The sequence below is a fragment of the Tiliqua scincoides genome, chromosome 1 (genome assembly GCF_035046505.1).
Source record: "Tiliqua scincoides isolate rTilSci1 chromosome 1, rTilSci1.hap2, whole genome shotgun sequence".
Lineage (NCBI taxonomy): Eukaryota > Metazoa > Chordata > Lepidosauria > Squamata > Scincidae > Tiliqua > Tiliqua scincoides.
In genome coordinates, this window is record NC_089821.1 from 51,276,806 (window position 1) to 51,299,235 (window position 22,430).

General features: G+C 43.9%; 1 protein-coding gene across 4 annotated transcripts in view; it reads right to left on the reverse strand.

The window, feature by feature from the left end:
- SOX6 (SRY-box transcription factor 6) overlaps positions 1-22,430 on the reverse strand; it is a 610,845-nt gene that overhangs the window by 189,404 nt on the left and 399,011 nt on the right. For all 4 annotated transcript variants that reach the window (XM_066640323.1, XM_066640338.1, XM_066640316.1 and 1 more), the window contains one exon: positions 19,395-19,463. In XM_066640323.1, coding sequence (XP_066496420.1) covers positions 19,395-19,463 — 69 coding nt within the window. The remainder of the gene's footprint in view (positions 1-19,394; positions 19,464-22,430) is intronic.

The following is a 22,430-nucleotide window of genomic DNA, read 5'->3' on the forward strand; positions in this document are numbered from 1 at the left end:
TTATGGGAAAGACTTAGCTCTTTTAAACAAGAAGGACTCCTAAGTACAATAACACTAAAGATTCAGTTCCACCACACTATAAGAAAAAAAAAGCTATAAGCTAAAAGCTATAAAGCTATAAGAGAGAGAATCCCGATTGCCCAATTACAAGCAGGAGATTGGAGTTTGTATGGCCTGGCCAGAACATGGGAGCCCCTTCCCCTGCAAGGGGATTGGTGGAGGACTGTTGCTGGGGGGAGCAGAGGTATTTTAAGGACACAGCAAAAGCCCCCCTTCCTTCTTTGCTCGTGGGCACCAAGCGGACCTGACCCCATCCAGCCACCCTAGGACCAGTGTGACTTAGGACGCAGTGAGGCCTCCTGCGCTGGATCCCATGTGCAGCGTGTTTTATCTGTAAGGTGGGGATGGGAGGCGGGCGCCAGCTCAGCACCTCCGCTGTCACCCACTTTCATGGGAGTAAGCCCCAGGGACTGTAAAGGGGCTTACATCTGAGGAGCCAGGCAGAGGCTTAAGCGCTAGGGCTGCAACCCCAACCATGCTTTCCAGGGAGGAAGCCCCTTGGGCTATAATGGGGCTTGCTTATGAGTAGGCATGCAGAGGCTTGGACCATAGGGTTGCAGTCCTCGCCCCACTTTCCAGGAAGTAAGCCCTTTGGACTATAATGGGCCTTGCTTCTGAGGAGGCAGGCAGAGCCTTGGACTCTGGCCGCAATCCTAGACATACTTTCCTGAGAGTAAGCCCCATAGTCTATAAGGGGCCTTGCTTCTGAGGAGGCAGGCAGAGCCTTGGACTTTGGCCGCAATCCTAGCCACGCTTTCCTGGGGGTAAGCCCCATGGACTATAAGGGGCCTTGCTTCTGAATGGGCATGCAGAGGCTTGGATCATAGGGCTGCAGTTCTCACTTTCCAAGGAGTAACCCCTTGGGCTATAATGGGGGCTTGCTTCTGATGGGGCATGCAGAGGCTTGGAACATAGGGCTCCAGTCCTCATCCCACTTGCCAGGGGTAAGCCCCGTGGGAGCTATAATGGGGCTTGCTTCTGAGTCCGCATGCTGAGGCTTGGAACATAGGGCTCAGATCCTTGCTCCAACTTCCAAGGAATAAGTCCCACCGAGTATAAGGGGTCTTGTTTCTGGGTAGACATAGCTGGACTTAAGGCTACAATCCTGTCCACACTTTCCTGGGAGCGTGTTCCATTGATTTTAATGGGACATACTGATGAGTATACAGGCATAAGATGAGATCCAGTGAGTGCAAGCCAGCACAGATCCAGTAGCTCCTAAACAGGCACATGGGGATGCAAGGAACTGGGGTTTCCCATCTTGCACCTGGTCTGTAGGAGGGCACTACCCCAGCCCAATTCAGCCCCCCCCCCCCGTGGCCTAAAAGGGAGTGGCCTAAAAGGTTTGCGCAGGTGGCTGTGGCTGCTGCCTCCCCCCCCCCCCAAAAAAAAACCCAGGCAACTTAGACTGGGCAACTAAGACTCTTAAGAGAGGTGTGATGTTTTTCAACCTCCTTGACAGGCGGGATGCCACCAACTCACTTAACAGGTGAGCGGTCCCTGCTCTTGAGAGGGAGGGGCGATGTTCTGATGACAACCTGCTTAGCTACCCCTACTCCTTTAAGAGAGGGGCGATGTTTTCCAATCTGTTTGACAGGCGGGTTGCTGCTGTGCCCGGATGAGGGATGAGGTGCTGCAGGAGTACGTAGCACATTCAGCGGCGCAAGCAGGAGCCCTGTTCCAGCACACGAATGGCTCCTGCTGACTTTATTCCAGTCTAGGGTGGCCTTTTCACGTGCCCTCATAGCCCTGGAGTTGCAGCCAAAGGAGTATAGCCTTCATTCCCTGTATATCAAAGCAGCTTCTGCAGCTGCGGCGTTGTGCCTGTCTGGGGGTGACATTCAGCAGATAGGACATTGGTGTTCTGCAGCTTATTGGTGCTATGTTCGGATCTTTTAGAGGCAGGCTCCTTCATTGGCACACACGCACCCCCTTTATGGGGAGGCGCTGCAAAGGGCAGGGGTTGTGGCAATAACTTCCCTTTCTCCTTCTGCAGGATGCGGTGAGAAGCCGGTTCATGAACTGTCTGCAGCCATTCCATGGTAGTTTGGGCCCACAAGTGGGCAGCAGTGAAGCAATTTGGAATGCAGCTCAGGCTCGGCCCTGCCATGCAAGTTGGCTGGCCAGCCAAGCGGGGGATACGGTGGTGCCAGCTGCTGCCCGCAATGGTGGAGTAATTGAAGGAGAACTTGTTGCCTGACGTATTGGTGATCCAACTGCGTGAAAATGATCTGTGTGTGATGTCCGGGCTGCCGCTCAGGCCCAGAGCAGGCAAGGAGCTCGCCACCCTTCAGAGTTGGCTACCCGGCATCACGGTGGTCTGGCTGGACTTCCTACAGCCACAGGTGTGGCGTGGTGCCAGAGGCTGTGCTAAAGTGGAAAGGATGGGGAGGAAGGTTGCCAAAGAGATTGGCCAGTTTGTGGCACAGACTGGTGGACGGGTCATTGTGCAACCAGCCATTGCCTTCTCGATGCCTGCTCTCTACAGAGGAGATGAGGGCACTTGTCTGAGCAGGGGGCGGACATCTTTCTGAGAGACCTGCAGGATGGCCTTAAGGCATTTCTCCCCGTTTGGGAGCGGGGGGGGGGGGTCCAAGTGCTAGGCTGACCCCTCCTTGTGGCAAGTGGTGCAGTAGAGGCTTGCTTCGGACTTTGGAGTGCACCTTCAGACAGCATAGGCAGGACAGAACCCAATAGCAGTCCTCAGGGGCTCAGCGGCACGAGGACATTGACTGGGGCCCTGGCCGGGACTGTGGGGGTTCTACTCAGAGGCTCAGCAGCGGCACAACCCACGGTCTGGCTGCCTTCCCCTTATGGGACAGACCTAGATGAGCTGTGTCGTCCAGGAATGGGGCACAGCTTGGAGTCGGGTGCACATCCAGCCTGGGGGACAGATTTAGTTCTGGGGCCACCCAGTGGTCCCACCTCCGCACCACAAAGGGGTTTTCGCTGCCCCAGCAACTGCAGGTCTCAGCCTCGTTTCCGTATTAAAATGCTAATAAAGTGGCCCTTTCTCCCATGTGTGTTGTCTTGAGTGTGCATTGGACGGTGCCCAGACAATAGAAAATACTGAGAACTGGACTCAAAACTGAGTGTGCTCTCTCTTTCCCCAAGCAATTGATTCTCTAGTACAAATGTCCAATGTTAGCAGTGACCAATTTTATTACTGTATTTTATGCTTAAAACAAAAGCAAGTTACAGTGGGGACACCTACAAACCTAACTGCCTGGCAACTAGTTCTCCAGAATCCATATTAATGGATACTGTTACTACAAGAACACTAATAGCAATTGCATAGGAGTCCAAACACCAAATTAAACTCAGAAAAAGATAGTCTCCAGGCAGGGCTGGGATAGACTTCTCTCTAAAACCTTGGAAAGTTGTTGGAGAGTAACACAGGGGTTTCCAAACCCCGGCCCGAGGGCCAGATGCGGCCCGCAGCGAGCCCCTATCTGGCCCACAGCCAGCCTCTTGTCCCATCAAAGCCTCAGGCCCACTTGACCGAACATGATTGGAGCCGTGCTCTGGTTGCATCTGGAGAGTGTTCTAAGGGCCAGAGCGATTGAATGAATGAGCCCATTCATTCATTTATTCACTCATCTAAGTTACATCTCTAATTTATTTATATAAATTTTATATTTAAATTTTTTTCTGGCCCTCTACACTGTGCCAGATATTTGATGCAGCCCTCTGGCTAAAAAGTTTGGAGACCCCGATCTAGGACCACGTCAAGCATTGACACTCATCAAAGAAGGTTTTGAGGTGATATAAAACACTGTGTATGATGTTTCATCTGCAAAGATTCTTTGACATGGAGATCACTGTGTGATGAAAATGCATGTGAGAAACAAGACCGCAGAATGCTGAAATCAAGGTATCCAATATCCATTGTATTTGTCTTACCAAGCAAAGTTATTAACATAGGAACAAAGGAAAATCAGGTACAGGTGAACCCTTGTTATCCACAAGTGTTCCGTTCCTGAAACCCTCATGGATACCAAATTCCACAAGATACCAAGTCACAGGAATTTCTGGGTCCCTTGACCTCCAAACATGACTAGAGCCTTGCTCCAGTCATGTCCAGAGCTGTTCTGAGGCCTGTGGAGACCACACACAGCTTCCATGAGTCTGAAAATGGTCCCCTGAAGTGCCCTTCTAAGACCTCTGGATGCTACTTCTCTGGAGGTGACTGGACCTGTGCTCCAGTAACCTCCGGAGGCTCCTCTGAGGACCGTGGAGGCTGAGCACAGCATCCACGGGCCTCAGAATGGCCTCTGGAAATTCTAGAAAGGCACTTCCAGTTTTCGCCCAAAACCGAATGTGACTTTCTAGGACCTCCAGAGGCCATTTGGAGGCTCATGGAGGCTGCATGCAGCCTCCACAGGCCTCAGCACAGCTCCAGTTGTTTCTGGAGGGCTCGGTTTGGGCCAGATCCTCAGATGGAAATTCTGCAGATACTCCACCTGTAGTTTGCTAAGCTTTTCTTTAACCAATTGGTAGATTGCTGATAGCCTTCGGAAAGCTATACTTTTTCCAAAAACTAAACATAACTAATGTGTAGAGTAGTCAGTCCTTTCCACCTTTTGATTTTTGTCCTTTCCTCACTTTCTTTATAGATCTTTTTACATATCTGTTTACTATTAACATTACAGAACATTCACTGAAGCAAAAGCAGGCATAAGTAGTTTGAATTGATCTGAAGAAAATCAAAAGAGATGAATTGCTTCACAAGAGGTGGTTCACACAGGCATATTCCTCACTTGCTGACTACATCATCAAGTGGTCACTTGCTTGTGTAAATGAGTTATCAGAGATTACTACACAGATAAAAAATTACTCAGTGCAGACTTAAACTTCCAGTCACTACATACAGAGTAATCAAGTAATATACATACATATGTGAAGCAACCCCAGTATAGGCACATGCTTCTGTTGTATAATGTAGTTACATCATTAATTTTTTTTTTTTGGCAAAAAAGTACAATCAGCCCATATCTTATGCATAGGTTATGCTCCAGAGTCAGCACCTAAAGCTAAAATTGCATATACTCAAAATTGCCTTGAAAATTCCTCTGAAAAATATGTACTCTCTCTTTAAAAACTATGAGAGGCAGGTGAAAACAAGCATACAGCAGTTTAAGAGCCCAATCCTGGGCTCAACGCGCTGGCTTACCGCTAGCATGCACTGTTGCAAACGCGTCATAAGGCACGTTTGCGAAGCCAAACGCCAGACCAGCACCTGTGCTAGCCCAGTGCTGGCCAGCATCAGGCGGCGTCCAGCCTCTGCTACTCAGCAGTTGCACGAACCACTGAGCCGCGGTAAGGTGAGTGGGGGCGGGGGGAGGTGGGGAGGAGGCGTGGCGGAGTGGCAGGAGGCAGGGAGAGGGCAGGGGAGGCATGTTGGGGGAGAAAGTGGGGAGGGAGAAAGGCTGATCCAGTGGAGCTCTGCTCCACCAGATCCTGCACATTCGCGTGGGGCTCAGCACCCAACATGAACGCTCTTCCCTTTGGGTCGGTGGTGAATTGAGCCCATTGCAGGGCTACTTCCCTTAACCAGGAGAAGGGAACGAAGACATGCCGCCTGCAGCTGCCTTTCTTACCAGGCATGTCTAATTGAATTCATGCAAGTAAAATGCAAGTAAGACGTGGGTCAACTGTATTATATTTATTTAATTATTCTTATATTATATCCTCTTTTTGAATGTTCTTATCCATCTTTGTAACTTTCATGTAAATCTAGTATTACTTCTGATCTTCTCTTTGTTTATGTACATTATATAAACATATGTGCTTCTAAAACCAAACAAGAAAAGCATGAATGAACTTTTTTCATTATTTCCAAAAATGTTTGAAAAGATATTTGCCTTGCTAAAAAACAAAAATATTTATGCACTATTAATTGTAGCAACTGAAACCTATTTTGTCCACCCTTTTCAAAGCTTACATTTAATGAACCAAATGCTTTAGTGTGACATTTCAAAAAGTATGCCACAATTTATAATCTAAATGCTTCAGCTTTTTTTTTTACAGAGAGGGAGACTCATTTTATCATTTTTGTCTAAATATCTGCATCTCCAACAGAAAACTTTGACCTTTGATATCATCACATTCCAACATTGCTTGTATATATGATCTTTATCTTAGATCAGATTGCTTAAACAGTGCAGTAACATTTTATTAACTATTCCCTTTATACATTATATCCTGGGAAGCATACTGCCTAGAAGAAAAGTATTTCTCAAAATAAAATACCACACAATTAAATTATCAAAGAAATATTTCATGCACCTAAAACAAAGCAGAAGGCCAAGAAGTGAAGTTTTTTCTACATCTTATTGTGTCTTACTGTGATCCCAAGAGACTATCCATGACAGTCTTTGCCAAAGGAAAAAGTTTGATGTACCACACAAACTTCAATTTCTTCCTTATTCTCTTGAAATTTACCTCTCTTGCTCAAAAACCCCTCCCCAAACAACCCATCATTCATAAATAGGGTGAATTCTAGCTTGACAACTTGCCATTCACTCAACTGCATTGGGAAACCATTTCTGCAGTACTGCATGCAGTTCCATACTGGCCCATTCTGAATTATTTCAAAATATGACGCCTGGGACTGGGTTCAAGGCAAGAAATCAGCTGAGCAACTTTCTTTTCTGAACTCTAGATTTCAGTTTGTTTTGATATGTTCAGCATTCATAGTCTCAAAGAAGGTCATAGCATATCAGGCTTATTGATCAACTAACAAAATACCTGTCATTATGACACATTGATTATGTTTATATATACTTCAAGGGTCTGAAGCAGAGAGCATTGCAATGTTTTATTTTTCTCCATAGTCATGACTTATATGGGAGAAGTATGGGGGGGCATAACTGGGGGTAGAAGTTAAAACTGTTCCCTATTCCTGGATACCAAAGGCATTGAGGACCAAGCCTCTTCCTCTCACCTTAGCCCATTACCCTTCCTTCAGCTGCAGTCCCATCTTAGTTCAGTTTCTTATCCATGATAGAGTGTGATGGAACCTTAAAAAGTGGCTTTTATAGAGATCTTACCTTGAAATGGTGTTAGAAGTGACATTACAACACTCCCTATAAATGGTATGTGCAGCCTATTTGCCTGATCCAGTTAAAGCATTCATTAAATTTGTGCCCCACTTTTCTCCATGAAAGGCACCAAAAGCGGCTTATAGAACTATACAATTATAAAAACACTTCATAAGTTAAAACACAGCAGTGCATAAAATAATTAAAATATCATTAAACCATAAAACATAACAAATACAACGCAAACCAGCAGCAGCCATTTTCTACTAAGAGAATAGAAGTGCCAAGCCTATAAAGTAACATCAACCACAGAGAAGGCCCTATTTCTTGCCTCCACCTCTCCCACCTCTATAGGCTATGGCACATCTAAAAGGACCTTCTCTGATGACTGGCCTTGATGAGATGAATTATATGGAAGAAGGTGGTCTCTCAAATATGTTGGCCCCAAGCCGCAAAGAGATTTAAAGGTCACGACGAGCACTTTGAATTGGGCCCAGTAATAAATCATTGAAAAGTGGTATATAAATATTGTTAATAATAATAAAATAATCAGCAGCAGCTACTACAGCTGCTGGAGCAGTGGCCTGACAGAGTCGAACCACCAACCTCCAGTAAAGTTTCCAAACTATCTTCAAGGGCAGACCTACACAGAACATGTTACAATTGTCTAAGCTAAATGTTACCATGGTATGGATCACCATGGCCAGGTCTAAATGATCCAGGTATAGTTGCAGTGAGTGAAGCAGCCAAAGTTGAACAATGGCTCCCCTGGCCACAGTTGCCACCTGGGAATCCAGGAGCAGCTGCAATTCCAGGAGAACTCCCACGATGCAGATCTGCTTCTTCAGAGGGAGTGCAACCCCATTCAGAGCAGGACAATAATCCAGTACCCTCACTGTGTTAGTCCCTGTCTTGTCTGGGTTTAGTCTCAGTTTGTTTGCCCTCAACCAGGTCCCAATCGCATCCGGGCAGTGCTTCAGTACCTCAACATCCACCTTGGTATGTGGTAGAAAGGAGAGATGAGTGTCATTAGTGTACTAATGGCATCCCATTCCAAAATTCCTGAATGTCTTCTCCCAAACAATTTAATGTAGATATTAAATAACATGGGGGATCAGGATTGAGCTCAGCAGAACCCCACACCTCAAGTACCAGAGCATCACCATATGGGACCTATCCACCAAGTGAGTGGAATCACTTCAAAATGGTGCCCCGAACTTGGCCAATTGGTCCAGAAAGACACCATAGTCAATGGTGTCAAAATCTGCTGAGAGGTCCAGCACAACAAACAGGGACATACACCCACTGTCATGTCCCTGACATAGGTCATCCACCAAGGTCATTTCCATCCCAAAGCCTGGCCTGAAGCCATATTGAAAGGGGTCCAGGTAATCCACTTCATCCAAGGGCCTCTGGAGCTGAGACGTCACCATCTGCTTGATCACCTTGCCCAGAAACAGGAGGTTTGTGACTGGCTGGTAATTATCCAACATGGTGCAATCCAGAGAAGTTTTTCAGGCGGGGGTGAAGCACCACCTGCTTTCTGTCCACTAGGCCAGCCTCTTCCGGGCAGATCTAACAAGTCATTCTGCACAAGGGTCAAGTGGCTAGACACATGGCCTCATATTCCAAAGGATCTTGCCCACATCCTCAGGCTTTACAAACTGAATATATCTGAAGTGACATTACAATAATCCACATAAATGACGAACACAGTCTGTTTTCCAGGCTCTGTTAAAGTGTGTGTCAACAACCCATTAGCAATCTATTCATTAGTTATGTATGGCAGAAGAGACAGGACTACAACTTTCAGGTGGCATGCAGGTGACAGTTTGCAATGTGATACTCACGTGTAAGCTCACCAAGCTGCAAGTGGAACCATGTGGGGAACCAATGGCCTAGCCATGTGGGGAGGCAAATTTGGCCATGCCCCCCTTATTCCACATTTCTAAAGAGCAGGTGGGACAAGGTCATATTTGCTAAACTCTGTGGCCACTAGAAGCAACCCCATTCCCTTTGCAGCTGCAGTCATCCCACAGTAAGTTTGTTCACTCTCACAAAAAGCCAAACAGTTCTGCTTATACAGAGTGAGCAGACTGCAGTTTTTGCAACTAGCTATTGAGTATCAACACATGACTGGGTTTCTCAGCAGCCAAATACAACCTCATCACTAACTATCCCTGAAGAACCTGATGAAGCCACAGTTCTGCAACACTGAGGGAAATGGGGTGTGTGTGTGTGGTACAGATCAGAAGATAAAGGGCAATCAAGTACTTTTAGAAATGGGACGAAGAACTTGGACTAGTGCAGAGTTAATATCAGTTTTATCATTTAAAAAAAAACTGAGAGAAATTAGCCTGATCTCCCATCAGTTCCCCATTTCCTCCCCCACCCCAGCCTGAGCTTTCACTTTAGGTTTTAGCTCTTTACCACACATCACATCATGTTCAGGTTCAGTGCACCAGAGTCCTATTCTTCAAGTTTGTTGAAATATCACTTTCCGAAACATGTGTGCTAACATTTGGCCAACACTACCACAAGATGATTTTATTAACTTGTAGATCATTTCATAGACTGCTGCTCATGTTGCTAACATATGCTAGCCTACCATTTACTGCTCTATAATTAGAGAAGTCATATGAAAGAAATACCAAATGCATTTTTTTTGCATTAAATACATTAAATACATTGTTTAGTTCTTCGAATGGGAAATGAAGCAATCTATTGCAGTAAGGCAACTTTTCTGTCTAGTTCTATTATTTTTTTATTGGGAGCAATTTAAATAAACTACATATTCAAGGTAGAGAATGTGACTATGATATATACATGCCTTCCACGAAGCAGTGCAGAAGTATCATATAAAGTGGCAAAGTTAGAGGGGTGGCAAAATGACAAGCCCCCCTCACCCAGTCTGTCTGCTGCCCTCTGCCGCCTGCAGTGTAGATTCATAAACCAAACCCCATACACAACGGGGGGGGGGGGGGTTTAAACCAGAGTAGAAAAAACCATGCTGTCCCACAAATAGGAAAAGTAAAAAATTTCATTATGCACACACAGAATAAATAAAACAAAATTGTATCCCAAACTGGCTTAGCAGCAAACTGTCTGAATAAGAGTGCTAAGAGTGCTGATTTTCTGAACAGGAAATAGGACCGACAGTCTAATACTACCCACCGCCCGCTAGAGCAGCCATGCTGAAGAGGAGCACTCTGTATAAAGCAGGGGGGGAAGCGGATCATGAGTCTTGGGAGGGGAAAAGACATTTAATTCCCTTATCCCTCTATAAGCCTCCCACTTCGCAATGGGTCTTCCTGTTCTCCAGGACCCCCAACCCCCATTCCTTCCCCTTCCTACCCAGTTTTGCCCACTCCCTGCTGCTGCCTTACCTGCTTCAGCAGATGCAACAGGGTCCAGAGACAGATGGAGAGTGCTGCCACCTTTTGCAGCAGTGCTCCCCAAATGGCTGCTGGTGGAGTGCTCCATATGTTGTTGGTGGCCATTTTGCAACAGCATAACTTCATTTGCAAATGCATCCACACCACCACCCAATCCTGCATAGGACTGGACTATTACACTGACCCAACACAAATTCACCTAAGGCATGTGATATACAAAAATATTATAAGTCAGACTAATAGAAAAGCATCAAAGTCAAGCATTGAACCATTAATATTAAATTGCTCTTAGAAGCATTTCCTCACTAAACTCAAGGAGCCTGAAATATTACTGCTAAATGTATTGCAGATTAATAAACTAACAGCCCAATTCTATCAAACCCACCCTCCCACCATTGCAGCCACAACACCACAGTGCATGCTGCATCCTGTAAGGGAGGGGGCAGTCCCAGAGGTCTCCTCTTGCTGGTGCAAGTCTGACTCAGTCTGAGAAGGTGGCCAGGAAGGGGTACAGGGTATGGTGGCGCTGTGTGCCCATAAGATCGGGCTGTAAATGTTACACCATTTTAATATTTCTCATCATTTTTCCCTTGAAAGATCACTTTCTTCAGACCCAAGGTAATATGTTTTTAACAAACATCTAAAAGAGCTTCCCCCTCCCCACCTCTATTCATTCTTTACATATCCAGTGGCTACCGGTTACATAACAGAGTCCCATTTATATAGGAACTCTTCCTCCTACCCCATTTAGGAAAGGAAATGTACCCCTATTTTGATGCTCGTGGCATGGCCATGGAAATCTGAGTTTTCCATTTCTAAAAATTACAGGTTACTACTTGTGTAGTAAAGGTGTATATGTATATAAGTGCACAGGCACACACATGCATACAGCATCACCATCATGCCACAGCACTGAAAAGAGGTCAGTTCTGCCTATAACCATGAACCTGATTGCTGAACAGTCTAGAATTAAATTAAGGAGTGACTGTTGAATTTCCTGAATTAGAACAATTAATTACATAATCAACTGTGTTGTGTTGAGCAAAAAGTAGAGTTACCTACTCTTTAGAATCCAGAGAATCGTTAAACATTCTGCCATCTCTAAGAGTATTTATCATCACTTTTAAACATGGATCAAATATGAAAAAAGAAATAATTAGATTACCATGTTATTCTTTTTTTTTTTTAGTTCCAAATTAAATCACAGCAGTGTACTCATGAGCAATTAAAAACAGTACACACTAATGAAAATATAAAAGAAAGAGAAGGTGTTTTCTTTCCAGGCGAATTCATGATTGGAGATACAATTAAAAAATATTTTAAAGGGCTTACTAAAGTTATGAGTAATTCTTCAACTTTTGAGCGTTGTTTACAAGGCTTGTTTTTCCTTTCAAGGAAGTCTCTGATCCATGTACCATGCCAATCACGTTGCTTTCAATGACTTTATTTGGTCCTGCTCTGAGCTTGCTGGAAGGGGATCAGTTTCATGATCAATAAAAGAGGGAGGGATATTCCCCTGTGCCAGAACAGTAAGGCTGTAATTGCTTTTCACTTGTCCGTGCTAAATACAGTTTACAAACAAAGAGAGGGGGCTTAAAAAGGAACAGTTACAGCTTGTTGTGAGCTAAATTCAAGACAGTGCCTCTTCAGCAAACTTATACCAGCTTTAACCCATTTCCAGACAGCAATAAATGCAGAGTCCAGCTCTTAAATAGGAGGTCAATTAGATACTTAATAATGAACCATATTTTAAAATATATTCCTACTATTATTATCCTAGCAAAAAATTAATTAACCAGGTTGTGAGGGCCATGAAGGCTAATGTAGAATGTAATTATTCCTGATCTTTAGACATGCACTTCACATAAAGAGATAGTCCTTATTCAGCTCACCAGGTACCACAATTGTCAGCAGTTAATCATGGATAAGAAAGGGATTTGTTGGTTCAACCTCTTAAGTTTTAAGTACAACACAAATTATTCACACTTGAGGATAGTTAAGCAGTTGTCATTTTTCATCTCACTGTCCCTTTGTTTATGTTTATGATCACTCATTTTAATAAAGTGAGACCATACAAGTTTGTGGATATTAAACTACACAGCATGAATGTAATTTCCTAGAACAGGAGAGAAAAAAATATATTATTTATGAAAATGATTTCTAATTGCAATTAAAAGATAATATCCTTATATAGAGAAAGTTAATTTTCAACATGCAAAGAATTTCACAATTTCAAATACTGTATGAAGGAAATGACTGAGGACCCACCAAGCTGCAAGTAAGATAAAAAAAGGAAACTTTGAGCCACACTTAAGAAAATATGCAATTCCAGAATTGACATGGTGAGCAGTTAGAGGAACATCTAAGGATGCAATCCTCCCCTGTGCTGGAACAGGCAAGCCAAGAGGCTTGTGCTGTATCCAGTGCAGGACAGGGGCCCAAGGCGGCTCAGAGGCAAGGGGAAACTTTTCCCCTTTCCCCTGGGTAAGGTGCCTTTTCCCTATGGGTATCTTCGGACTTGCGCCACCTCCTGAGGTGGCATAAGTCTGAGGAGAGCAGAGTGGCTTGAAGCCACTCTGATCTCCCCGGGAATGGGTGTTGGGATCTGTCATAAAGGCTAGGTCCCAGTTCTGCCTCCCACTCTCCGCCCGCCCACCCCAGGGCCGCTCACTGCCCGCCCTCCCCCTGCCCAGGAATGCCTCCCTCACACATCGTGGGCTGACGCAAGCTTTGGTGAGGAAGCCAGCATGGAGGCTTGTGTCAGCCTCCACAGGTCGGTGCTCCTCTGAACACTGGCCCAGCTTCCTTCCGAGAAGGAAGCAAGGAACTTGCATTGGCCCATGGGCTCTTCAGGATTGTGTCCTAAATCACAGTTTATACCAGTTTATACCAGTAGTTCCCAAACTGGTTGGTCATGACCAGAGAAGCACTCAGTTCTGGTTCCTTAAGGGGCAAAGGGATTGCAGCAACTCAAACCCCAGGATTACACTGCTGCTGGGAAAACAAGGGGGGTTTCTGGTTTACTTGAAACCAGTGCCAGCCTCCAGGAGGGTTGCGGGGAGCACTGCAGACACCTTCACAGGGCTCCTGAAGCCTCAAAAATAATAAAGATACTTCCAATCAGAACCCACTTCCGATTTCACAATCCTGGGGATGGCATTGCTGTAATCCCCCTGCCCCCGCAAAGACTAAGGAGGACTAAGGAGGACTTTGGGAACCACTGGTTTAGATTCTTGCAAGCAAGTCAAGACTCTTAGGGTTCAATCCTATGGTGGACCAGTGCCAGCTCTAAACTCCGGTGCCAGCGCTGCATGTCATAAACATGACATGGGCAGGAGGTCTGGTCTAGAGGGTAGAGCCTCCGTTAGCCCGAAGATAACATCAGAAGGTCGCCAGTTCGAGGACACCAGCAGCTCCCTGAACGTCTGAGAATGGCAAGACCTTGAAGCAGCTGACAAGCCGAGCTGAGTGATTCCACCTGCTCTTGGTATGAGCAAGAAGCATCTTGGCTGCATTTCATGTGAGAGATGGAGCTGTTTGTCAGCCTGCGTGGGAGAACTGGAGGTCAGAAGTGAGACCAAACCAGGAAGATCCATCTGAAATGTTGTTGGTTCTTGAAAGAGAGAGCCTCTATGATGGTAAAAATCCACTTGAGGGATTTAGGAATGCCTGCCTATGTAAACCACCTTGAATAAAGTCAGAGGAGTAATCCGATGACCAGAAAGGCGGTATATAAATACCTAGTTATTATTATTATAATTATTATTATTATTATAAAGCATGTTTACAGCACCCTCCGTGTCGGGAGCACTGGCGCTGGATGCAGTGCCAGCCGGACACAGCCCTGAACATGGTAAGAGTTCCAGGTAGCACTGAGGGCCTTGGGGGTGGGACCAGCGGAGCCCTGCTCTGCCATATCCTATCCTCCATGTCGGGCAGAATTAACGAATCACTTTAAATTCATTTGATGATTCAGTATATGATTAATTCTACATAATCCTATTAAAGTCTAACCACTTTGTGGAGATAATTCAGGTTCCTCCAGTTAGTTAGCTTGCAGTTAGATTCTAGAGTGAGAATTACATGTGCTTCCTAAACATAAGAACCTCCACTGGCATTCTGAGTTGCTAAAGTTGGTCCTCTGTGTCTGAGGGGCAGGACAACTCCTTAAATATTTGTATCTGTTCTACAGTAAGTAACAGCACCTTTTAAAGGGCAATAAGAATTGGTTTCTATTTAAGACACACTCTTGAACTCATCCTGGTAGCTGTCTGCATTGGATATCCCACCATCATGAGTTAAGTGTTGTGGACTGTGCTATTGCAGAACTAGGACAAAACTCCATTGATCTATTCCATTATTCACTAGTGCTTTTAAGATGTAATTTTTCTCTTTTCTATGCTTTTCCAAGCATTGGATTTAAGTGTGTTTCATGTGATTTTATTTTATTGATAATGATAGAGGAATGAGGAGAAACACCATAAAAAAGAGAAATACCAGAGAAGCTGTCCTGCATAAGCCTCTTGGGAGAGTGCAGGCAACTAATTACATATAAGCAAGGTAAAGCTGGTGAAGACTTCTTGTATAATCCTAACCACTGAGCCTTACAGCAGTCTCTCTTTGAGACTCATTTGCATGCCTGATGTGGCACTAGCCCAGCAGCCTCAACTGGAGCCAAGGCAATTCCTTGCAAGATGCTCCAGGAGAAGATGAAAAGCCCACCAGAATCCTGGCAAACAGGCCATGGAGGAAAAATGCTTAACCTGCCTGAAATACTTTAATGAGTTTTCCCAGTGCACAGGAAAGAGAGGAAAAAAAAATCCACAAAAGTCTCTCATACTAAGCAAGTCCTTAATAAGCAGAGGAAGTAACAAATGTTCTGCTGTGGCTAACTTAGTGGAAAAATATGTATAGAACAAGAAGGATTGGAAGCCATTTAGCTGTTTCCAGGAAAAGAAACTGCCACGATCTCAGTGACATGCCTGTTAACCTTGCTGAAGAACAGAATAGGAGGCAATACAAAAGGAATCAACTAGTTTTATGAATGGACATAGAGGTCATTCCCAGTCTGCTCTGTGACTAACCTGAGGTTGGTGGGCGCAAACAGTTCTTAGTCTTTCTGGCAAGCAGAAAGCATTCTGACGCCGGCAAGAGGAACAACTACACACCTTGTTTTCAGGTTCTTACTTTCACTTCATAATCTTTCTAAGCTACCAAAGTCTGTCTGCAAAGGGCCACTTACTTATGAGAGGGCACTTTATGAGTTCCACTATGCATTCAAGAATATCATGTTGTACTAATCCTTCCTGAATAGCACCACTTTCAGAGTGCAGGTGAGTGGGGATGAGGGGAACTGCCTGCAGATTTAATACTAGTTATATGCTAGCCTAGATTCTTTTCCCTGCCATGTGTTACATGGTCAATATTTTATCTCTGTTTATTTTGTTTCAAGACAAGCAGGAGACACACATTTGAGCTCATATACCTGGTACTAGGTGCCTTTCCAGGAGTGCATGACCAGACCTATAACACGGCTGTTTGCAGGACTAATAGCAAGAGACAACAAACCCACAGGCCAGGAAGGCCATACTTCACACTGAGACATGTAATCACACAAACCTCTACCTTAATTGATTTATGACTTTCAACACTACATATTTCAATGGAGACTTGTTTACGCCATAATTAAAATGCCTTCAAAATGCAGATGAAAGTGTACTTTGTATCTTATAACCACAGCCACCTCCTAAGGATACCTGAGTTTGGGGGAAACAACTTTTGTAAAGATTTCACATCTCCAGTGGTCCTCACTCATCGCATGATTATGCTCAATATAGGTGTAAGCCAACAGACCTCCATGTAGTTACCACATCCTTAACTGGATGAAAAAACAAAGGCAGAACTTGCAGGGCATCAACTGGCAATGAAGGATTCTCAAATGAATCAATCCACTTAGATTTCCATTGGATTCCACGGATGGAAAGGAAATAAAAACCCTGGGCTTTGAGCCTCACATACTTTTTTCCACCAGCTCCCATGCCTTGCTGTTGTGCATCTTGGAAACTCACTGGTGCAGCATTAAGGCTCCAATCCTATCCACATTTTCCTGGGAGTAAGCCCTGTTGACTATAATGAGACTTACTTCTGAGTAGACATGCATAGTTTTGGGCTCTCTGTCACTCCCATTGCAGCCACTATCCAACGACCACTGTGCCAGCTGCCATTCAGAATTGGTAACAACCTGCAACTCCTTTTCCTGTTTAGTCTTTTATTTGTCTATCTCCTCCAGCATGGGCTAGTAAGGTAACCTTATGGGGCAGCTTCTCTTTCTCTAAACACCCCTTCTCTCCAAGGAAAGTAACTAGGCTCCCTTGCCCTGCTCCCTTCAAGAATATGGCATTGCTGCATATTAAGGATTGCTTCATAGCTCTCCTTCTATCTGTGAGATCCCTCTTTGTATCAGGAAGGGCCGTGTGGTTGGCTTCCTTGCTGCTGTGGCCCCTGCAATATAATTCCCTCAAGCCTTATACCGATAGGTAACCTCAGTCCACAGTGTAGCCTCGCCAAAGACCCACCAATACCCTATTATTTTCTTTGTTTCATGTGAAGTCAAATTGACTATGTGCTTAGTGTTTTCTCTGTGAATGCTCTCTGTGTGTGACCTTTGTTCTACTTTTCAACCATTTTTACTGGAGACTCGAGATTTGTCTCAAGTCTCTTTTCCCAAACAAACTTCCCTGACTGATCCCCAAGCCACATGAAAGTTTGGAAAAATCCAAACTCAGGGTTTCCCACTAGAGAATCCACTTAGATTCTCTGATGGGACATCAGAGTGCTTCTTTGGCAGAAGAGACTATCACCCCTATCGCAAACAGGTGAGGTGCTTTCACAGTTTGTCTGCAGCGTCACCCCTTGACTGTGGCCTTCAGTTCAGGCTACACAGAGCTAACTCCAACAACAGCCTTTTGCCACGAACTGAACCCTAGGAATTTATTCTTCTCCTTTACCACTAATCTTTCCCTTACCCCTTTTTGTTCCTCCTTTCCCTACCAAATTGTACAGCTGCACCATTGGCAACTACACAGAAATGTAGGAATCCTGCAAAAATATTGTTTTCCACCATATGTGTTTTAAAAAACACTGCCAGTAACACAGGACGATTCCTATATACACAACAATTTTCATATGGGAGACTATTCAAACTCACACACACACACCTAAAATTGCAGCATGAAGTTCCAGAAGTATTGCGCCACATAATAATGAGCATATAAAGACACATAGAACTGATGGGCTGAATACAACAGGAGAAAAAAATTGATCTTCATTTTGTCTTTGCCATTTTTTTAGCCTGAGATTTTTAGGCAGAATTGGAAAGTTATCCAGTTATACAAGGGTCAAGTTAGCACATTAGTATGGTAGCTTTCATTAGAAAGCCAAACTCTCTGAAATACCAGCAGTATGAAACAGAATTCATTCTCAGTTCCCATTTGGAGAAAAATACAAATATCTAAATATAATATCTATGAAATCTATGATATAAATATCTATGATATAAAATCTGTATTTTTCACTAATAGAACTAATAGCAGCTTGGGGACAGGCACAGTTTAGATCAGAAAAATGCCCCTTATTTGCCATTAGCTGCCTACAATTTGAAATAAAGCTACAGGAGGCTGCTGTTTCATATGTAGTTCAGCCCTCACAATTACCCATCATCCAGGCCATGTAACAGTGGAAGGAAATTTGCTGTATTAAGGGGAGGGACCATTCTAGTTTTCATAACAATGACAAATACTTTAGGGATATAACCAACATGACATTGAGCCCTGAAAGGCAAGCAGACAGCACAAACCCATGTAGCCACAGCCTCCTACACAATGACGGGCAGCCCAATCCTGAGCTGCCTGGGGCGCCCAGGCTCAGTGGCACTGAGAAGGGCTGCCGCTGGATCCTGCGCCTCCCGAGCTACCATGGGAGGTGCCTCGGGAGAAGGGGACTTTCGTCCCCTTCCCCCTAGTAAGGTAAGCAGCCCCACAATGGGGTTACTCACTTTACCACCGACCAAAAGGTCGGCGGTAAGGTAAAGGCACTTGTGTAGGGCGCACAGCCCTATACAAGTGCCCTGGATCCTGTAGATCGGAGCTCCGCAGACCCACCTGCCATCCCTCCCCCAGGCACGCCTCTAGCCTGCCCCCCTCCCCGTATCACACCTCCACATCACGCCTCCTGGAATGCCTCCTCCCGGGAATGCCTCCTCCCCGCCCCATCCCCATCTCCAAATTGAGAAAAAAATTTACTTTTTCAAAATTTAGCTTTAGCTTTGAGTATATTCAAGGATGAGTCCTTGGATCAGGCTGAATCTTTGCCCACTACCCCCAGCCACTGAAATTGTTTTTCTTCCCCAATGAAACCTGAATTGATGCTCCAGCAGATAAACAGTATATATGTTTTTAACACAGCTGCCTACAAAAGATTTGGTGACTAGATAGCCTAACGGCAGTAGCTACACACATTTTCCATAATAACTGTCTCAGTATGTAGCCAGTTTCTTTTGTAGCCAGTTGTATAAAGCAATCCATAAGGAACAATTGAATCACTGCTTTTTCCTCTGTAGTGCAGAAGTTTTAAAAAGCCTGTTTATCTTACAGTTAAATGGAAAGATTTAAAACTGATGCCGATCTTGCAAACTAAACCTGTTTATTAACAAAAACCTGCCTTCAGCAAAAATATTTTTCACAATTTGTATTTCTTTTAAACAAAACAAATGCAGAGCATCTTCCTCAAACAGAAGCATTGCTGGGCAAAAAGAGTAAAAGTAATTTTATGTTAAAGCTTCCCCTTTTACTAAATGGAATTTAAGCATAATCAGAAGAGAGCAATAAAACACACTGACCTGAATTTGCTGCTGCAGTAGATTGATTTTGTGCTGCTGTTGCAGAAGTTGCTGCTGTTGTCTTGCAATCTATTAGAAATAAATTTTCCATTAAATTATAACAGTGATGTTGAGTCTTCAATATTATTGAGTGAAAACAAGTTCCTACTTATTTCTCATGATAATTTCAAAGATTTTTCTTCTTTGTTACACTGAACCTTATTTGTCCAGGAGTTACTTAAAAGAGTGGAAGACGGTTTAAACTATCATTCACCAAGGGCCCAATCATATCCACTTTACAGTGCCAATGCAGTCGCAATGCAGCCCTGACATAAGGGAACAAACTTTCCCTTACCTTGAGGAGGACTCCACGACTGTACCCCTACCACAGGATGCAACTGACACAGCTGCATTGGCACTAGAAAGTTGGATAGGATTGGGCCCTAACATATCTTTAAAGGTTATGGAAGTAATAAAAATGCCAGGTTAGAACAGCTGCTTAAATTTATTTATTTATTTATTTATTTATAGAATTTATACCCCACCATTCTATCCCGCTAGGGGCACTCAAGGCAGCTTACAAATAAAATGATAAAACAATACTAAAAACATTTAGATATGATAAAAACAATAAAACACAATTAACTTGCATCACGATTAAATACAATTTTTAAAAAACCTACATGTACTTAATTTCAAGCACTTAGGGCCCAATCCTAACCTATTTTCCAGCACAAGTGCAACCACAATACAGCCCCAAGATAACGGAACAACATTCCCTTACCTTAAGGAGGCCTCTGTAATCGCCTCCCCACCACAGGAAGCTGTGCATGCCCCACTGGCACAGCTGCACCAGCACTGGAAAACTGGATAGGATTGGGCCCATCTCCCACATATTCTGTCCCATCTTCTGAATCAGCTCAGGAGATTTTACTTTGTGTTCACTCCCTTTCAGAGGTAAGATTGTTGGACAGAGCCTTCTCAACAACTGTACTGACTCTTAATACTTTACCCTGGGAAGCCCATCTTTCAACATCTTTATATACTTTTAATTACAATCTTTAATTGTAATTGTAAAAATTGATGTTTTGTGTTTAATTACAATCAACTTTTAATTACAATCTGTCTATTTGAGAAACGTTTCCTGGAGGAGTCTAGCTGGTTTATTTTTATGTTACTGTTACTACTGAGTTATGATGTACAGAATTTCTCTTGTGTTTGACTAGTTGATTTATTTCTATACTGGTTTTTATTTGCTTTTATTATATACCACTTTATGTATTTTGAATAGAAAATGATCTTGATAAAAATATTTTAAATCATAAGTTTATTATTAGCTTTTATTAGTATTAAGAAAAGGGTTTTAGCATACCTCCAGCACTGTGAAATAAAGTTACATTTCACCATTTGCTTAACTTTCTGAGTTCCATTCCTACTTGCAGCAAGTATTCACAGAACAATTTCAGTTAATGTCAGAGCCAGGAAAAAGCAAAAAAAAAAAAATACTCAAGACACAAGGAAAAAAACCCAGCAAATTAAATAGTTTGAATTACTTAACATAAGTACATCAACCATCAATTTAATAGGAGCGTAATAGTTCAATCCTATGTATGTTTACTCAGAAGTAAGTCCTGCTGAGCTTAATGGGACTCACTCTCAGGTAAGTTTGTATGGGATTGTGGTCTAAAACACAGGTAGCTCACCCCCACCCCAGATCCTTAGTCAGCATGTGTGTATTGTACAAACATTTCCTGTAGGTGCAAAGTTCCTTTTTTCTCCAGTTTAATTTCTATACTGCTTCCAGAAGATAAAATAGAAGTTCTTGGGAAACAAGATAATTGAGAACAGTCTTCACTTCCAAAATAACTTGGTATAGCCCTGTTGTGACTGTGCTACTTCAAACTCCAGGAGAGGGGGCTGCCTATTTTATTGTTCCTGCTTGTAATAAATATTCATGGCACACACAAAATTCCTCCTGGATGTGATAGCTTTGTGTATGCAGGTAGGTTCCTAAACTGAAGGGTGGGTCACAACCCACCAGCCTGGGAAGCACTGGTCGATGCCCCTTTAAGAGGTGGGGCGTGGGGGAAGGCAGCAATGCAATCCCCAGTATTGCACTGCTGTCAGAAACAGGAGGGAGGTTTTCCATTTACTTGCTGCCAGAACTGCAGTGCTGGGGGGTGCGGGTGGGGGTGCGGGGAGCCCTCCGCAGGACTCCCTGTAGCTGCAAAACCGTTAAAAAAAAAGGGCAATTCCAGTTTCAGTAGCTGAATTTGCACTAGGTTTGCTGGAAACAGATTGCAAGGTTTAAGAGGGAGATATCTTAAGCATTTTGGGGCTGGTATTTTTGCAAAGTAATTTACTTTTGATCTTTGTATTTTTGACCTTGTGTTTGTATTTGGGTTTTTTAGATCATATTTTTTTACGGATAAATTGTTTAATTTCTTGTAAATAATCATAATTTTGTGCCAAACGTGTTATATTCAAAAACGTGTTATATTCAAACACAAATCATAATTTTGTGCCAACCTGGTTATATTTCTTTTATTCTGTTCTATTACTTGTAGTATATCACATACCACATGTACATGTACAGATGTGCCACCATATCTAAGGGAATTCCATTCCAGAACACCCCCCCCCCAGTGGTTACCTAAAACTGCGGATACGGGGAATACCTGGCCACCATCCTCTGGAGCCAAGGCCTTGCCTCTAGAGGGTCCTCTGAGCTCAGCAGGGAAAATAACATGACTTTGAGTTTCATGGAGAAACCAGAAGCGATATTTCAAATGCCTAACAAGGCATTTCCACATGCCTTTCCACATGCGCTGCCTCCGATGCATCCTCAGCATCACCTGGCAGGACAAAGTTCCAAACAACACAGTCCTGGAACATGCTGGAATCCCTAGCATGTATGCACTGCTGAAACAGAAACGCCTGCATTGGCTCGGTCATGTCGTGAGAATGGATGATGGGCGGATCCCAAAGGATCTCCTCTATGGAGAACTTGTGCAAGGAAAGCGCCCTACGGATGACCACAGCTGTGATACAAGGACA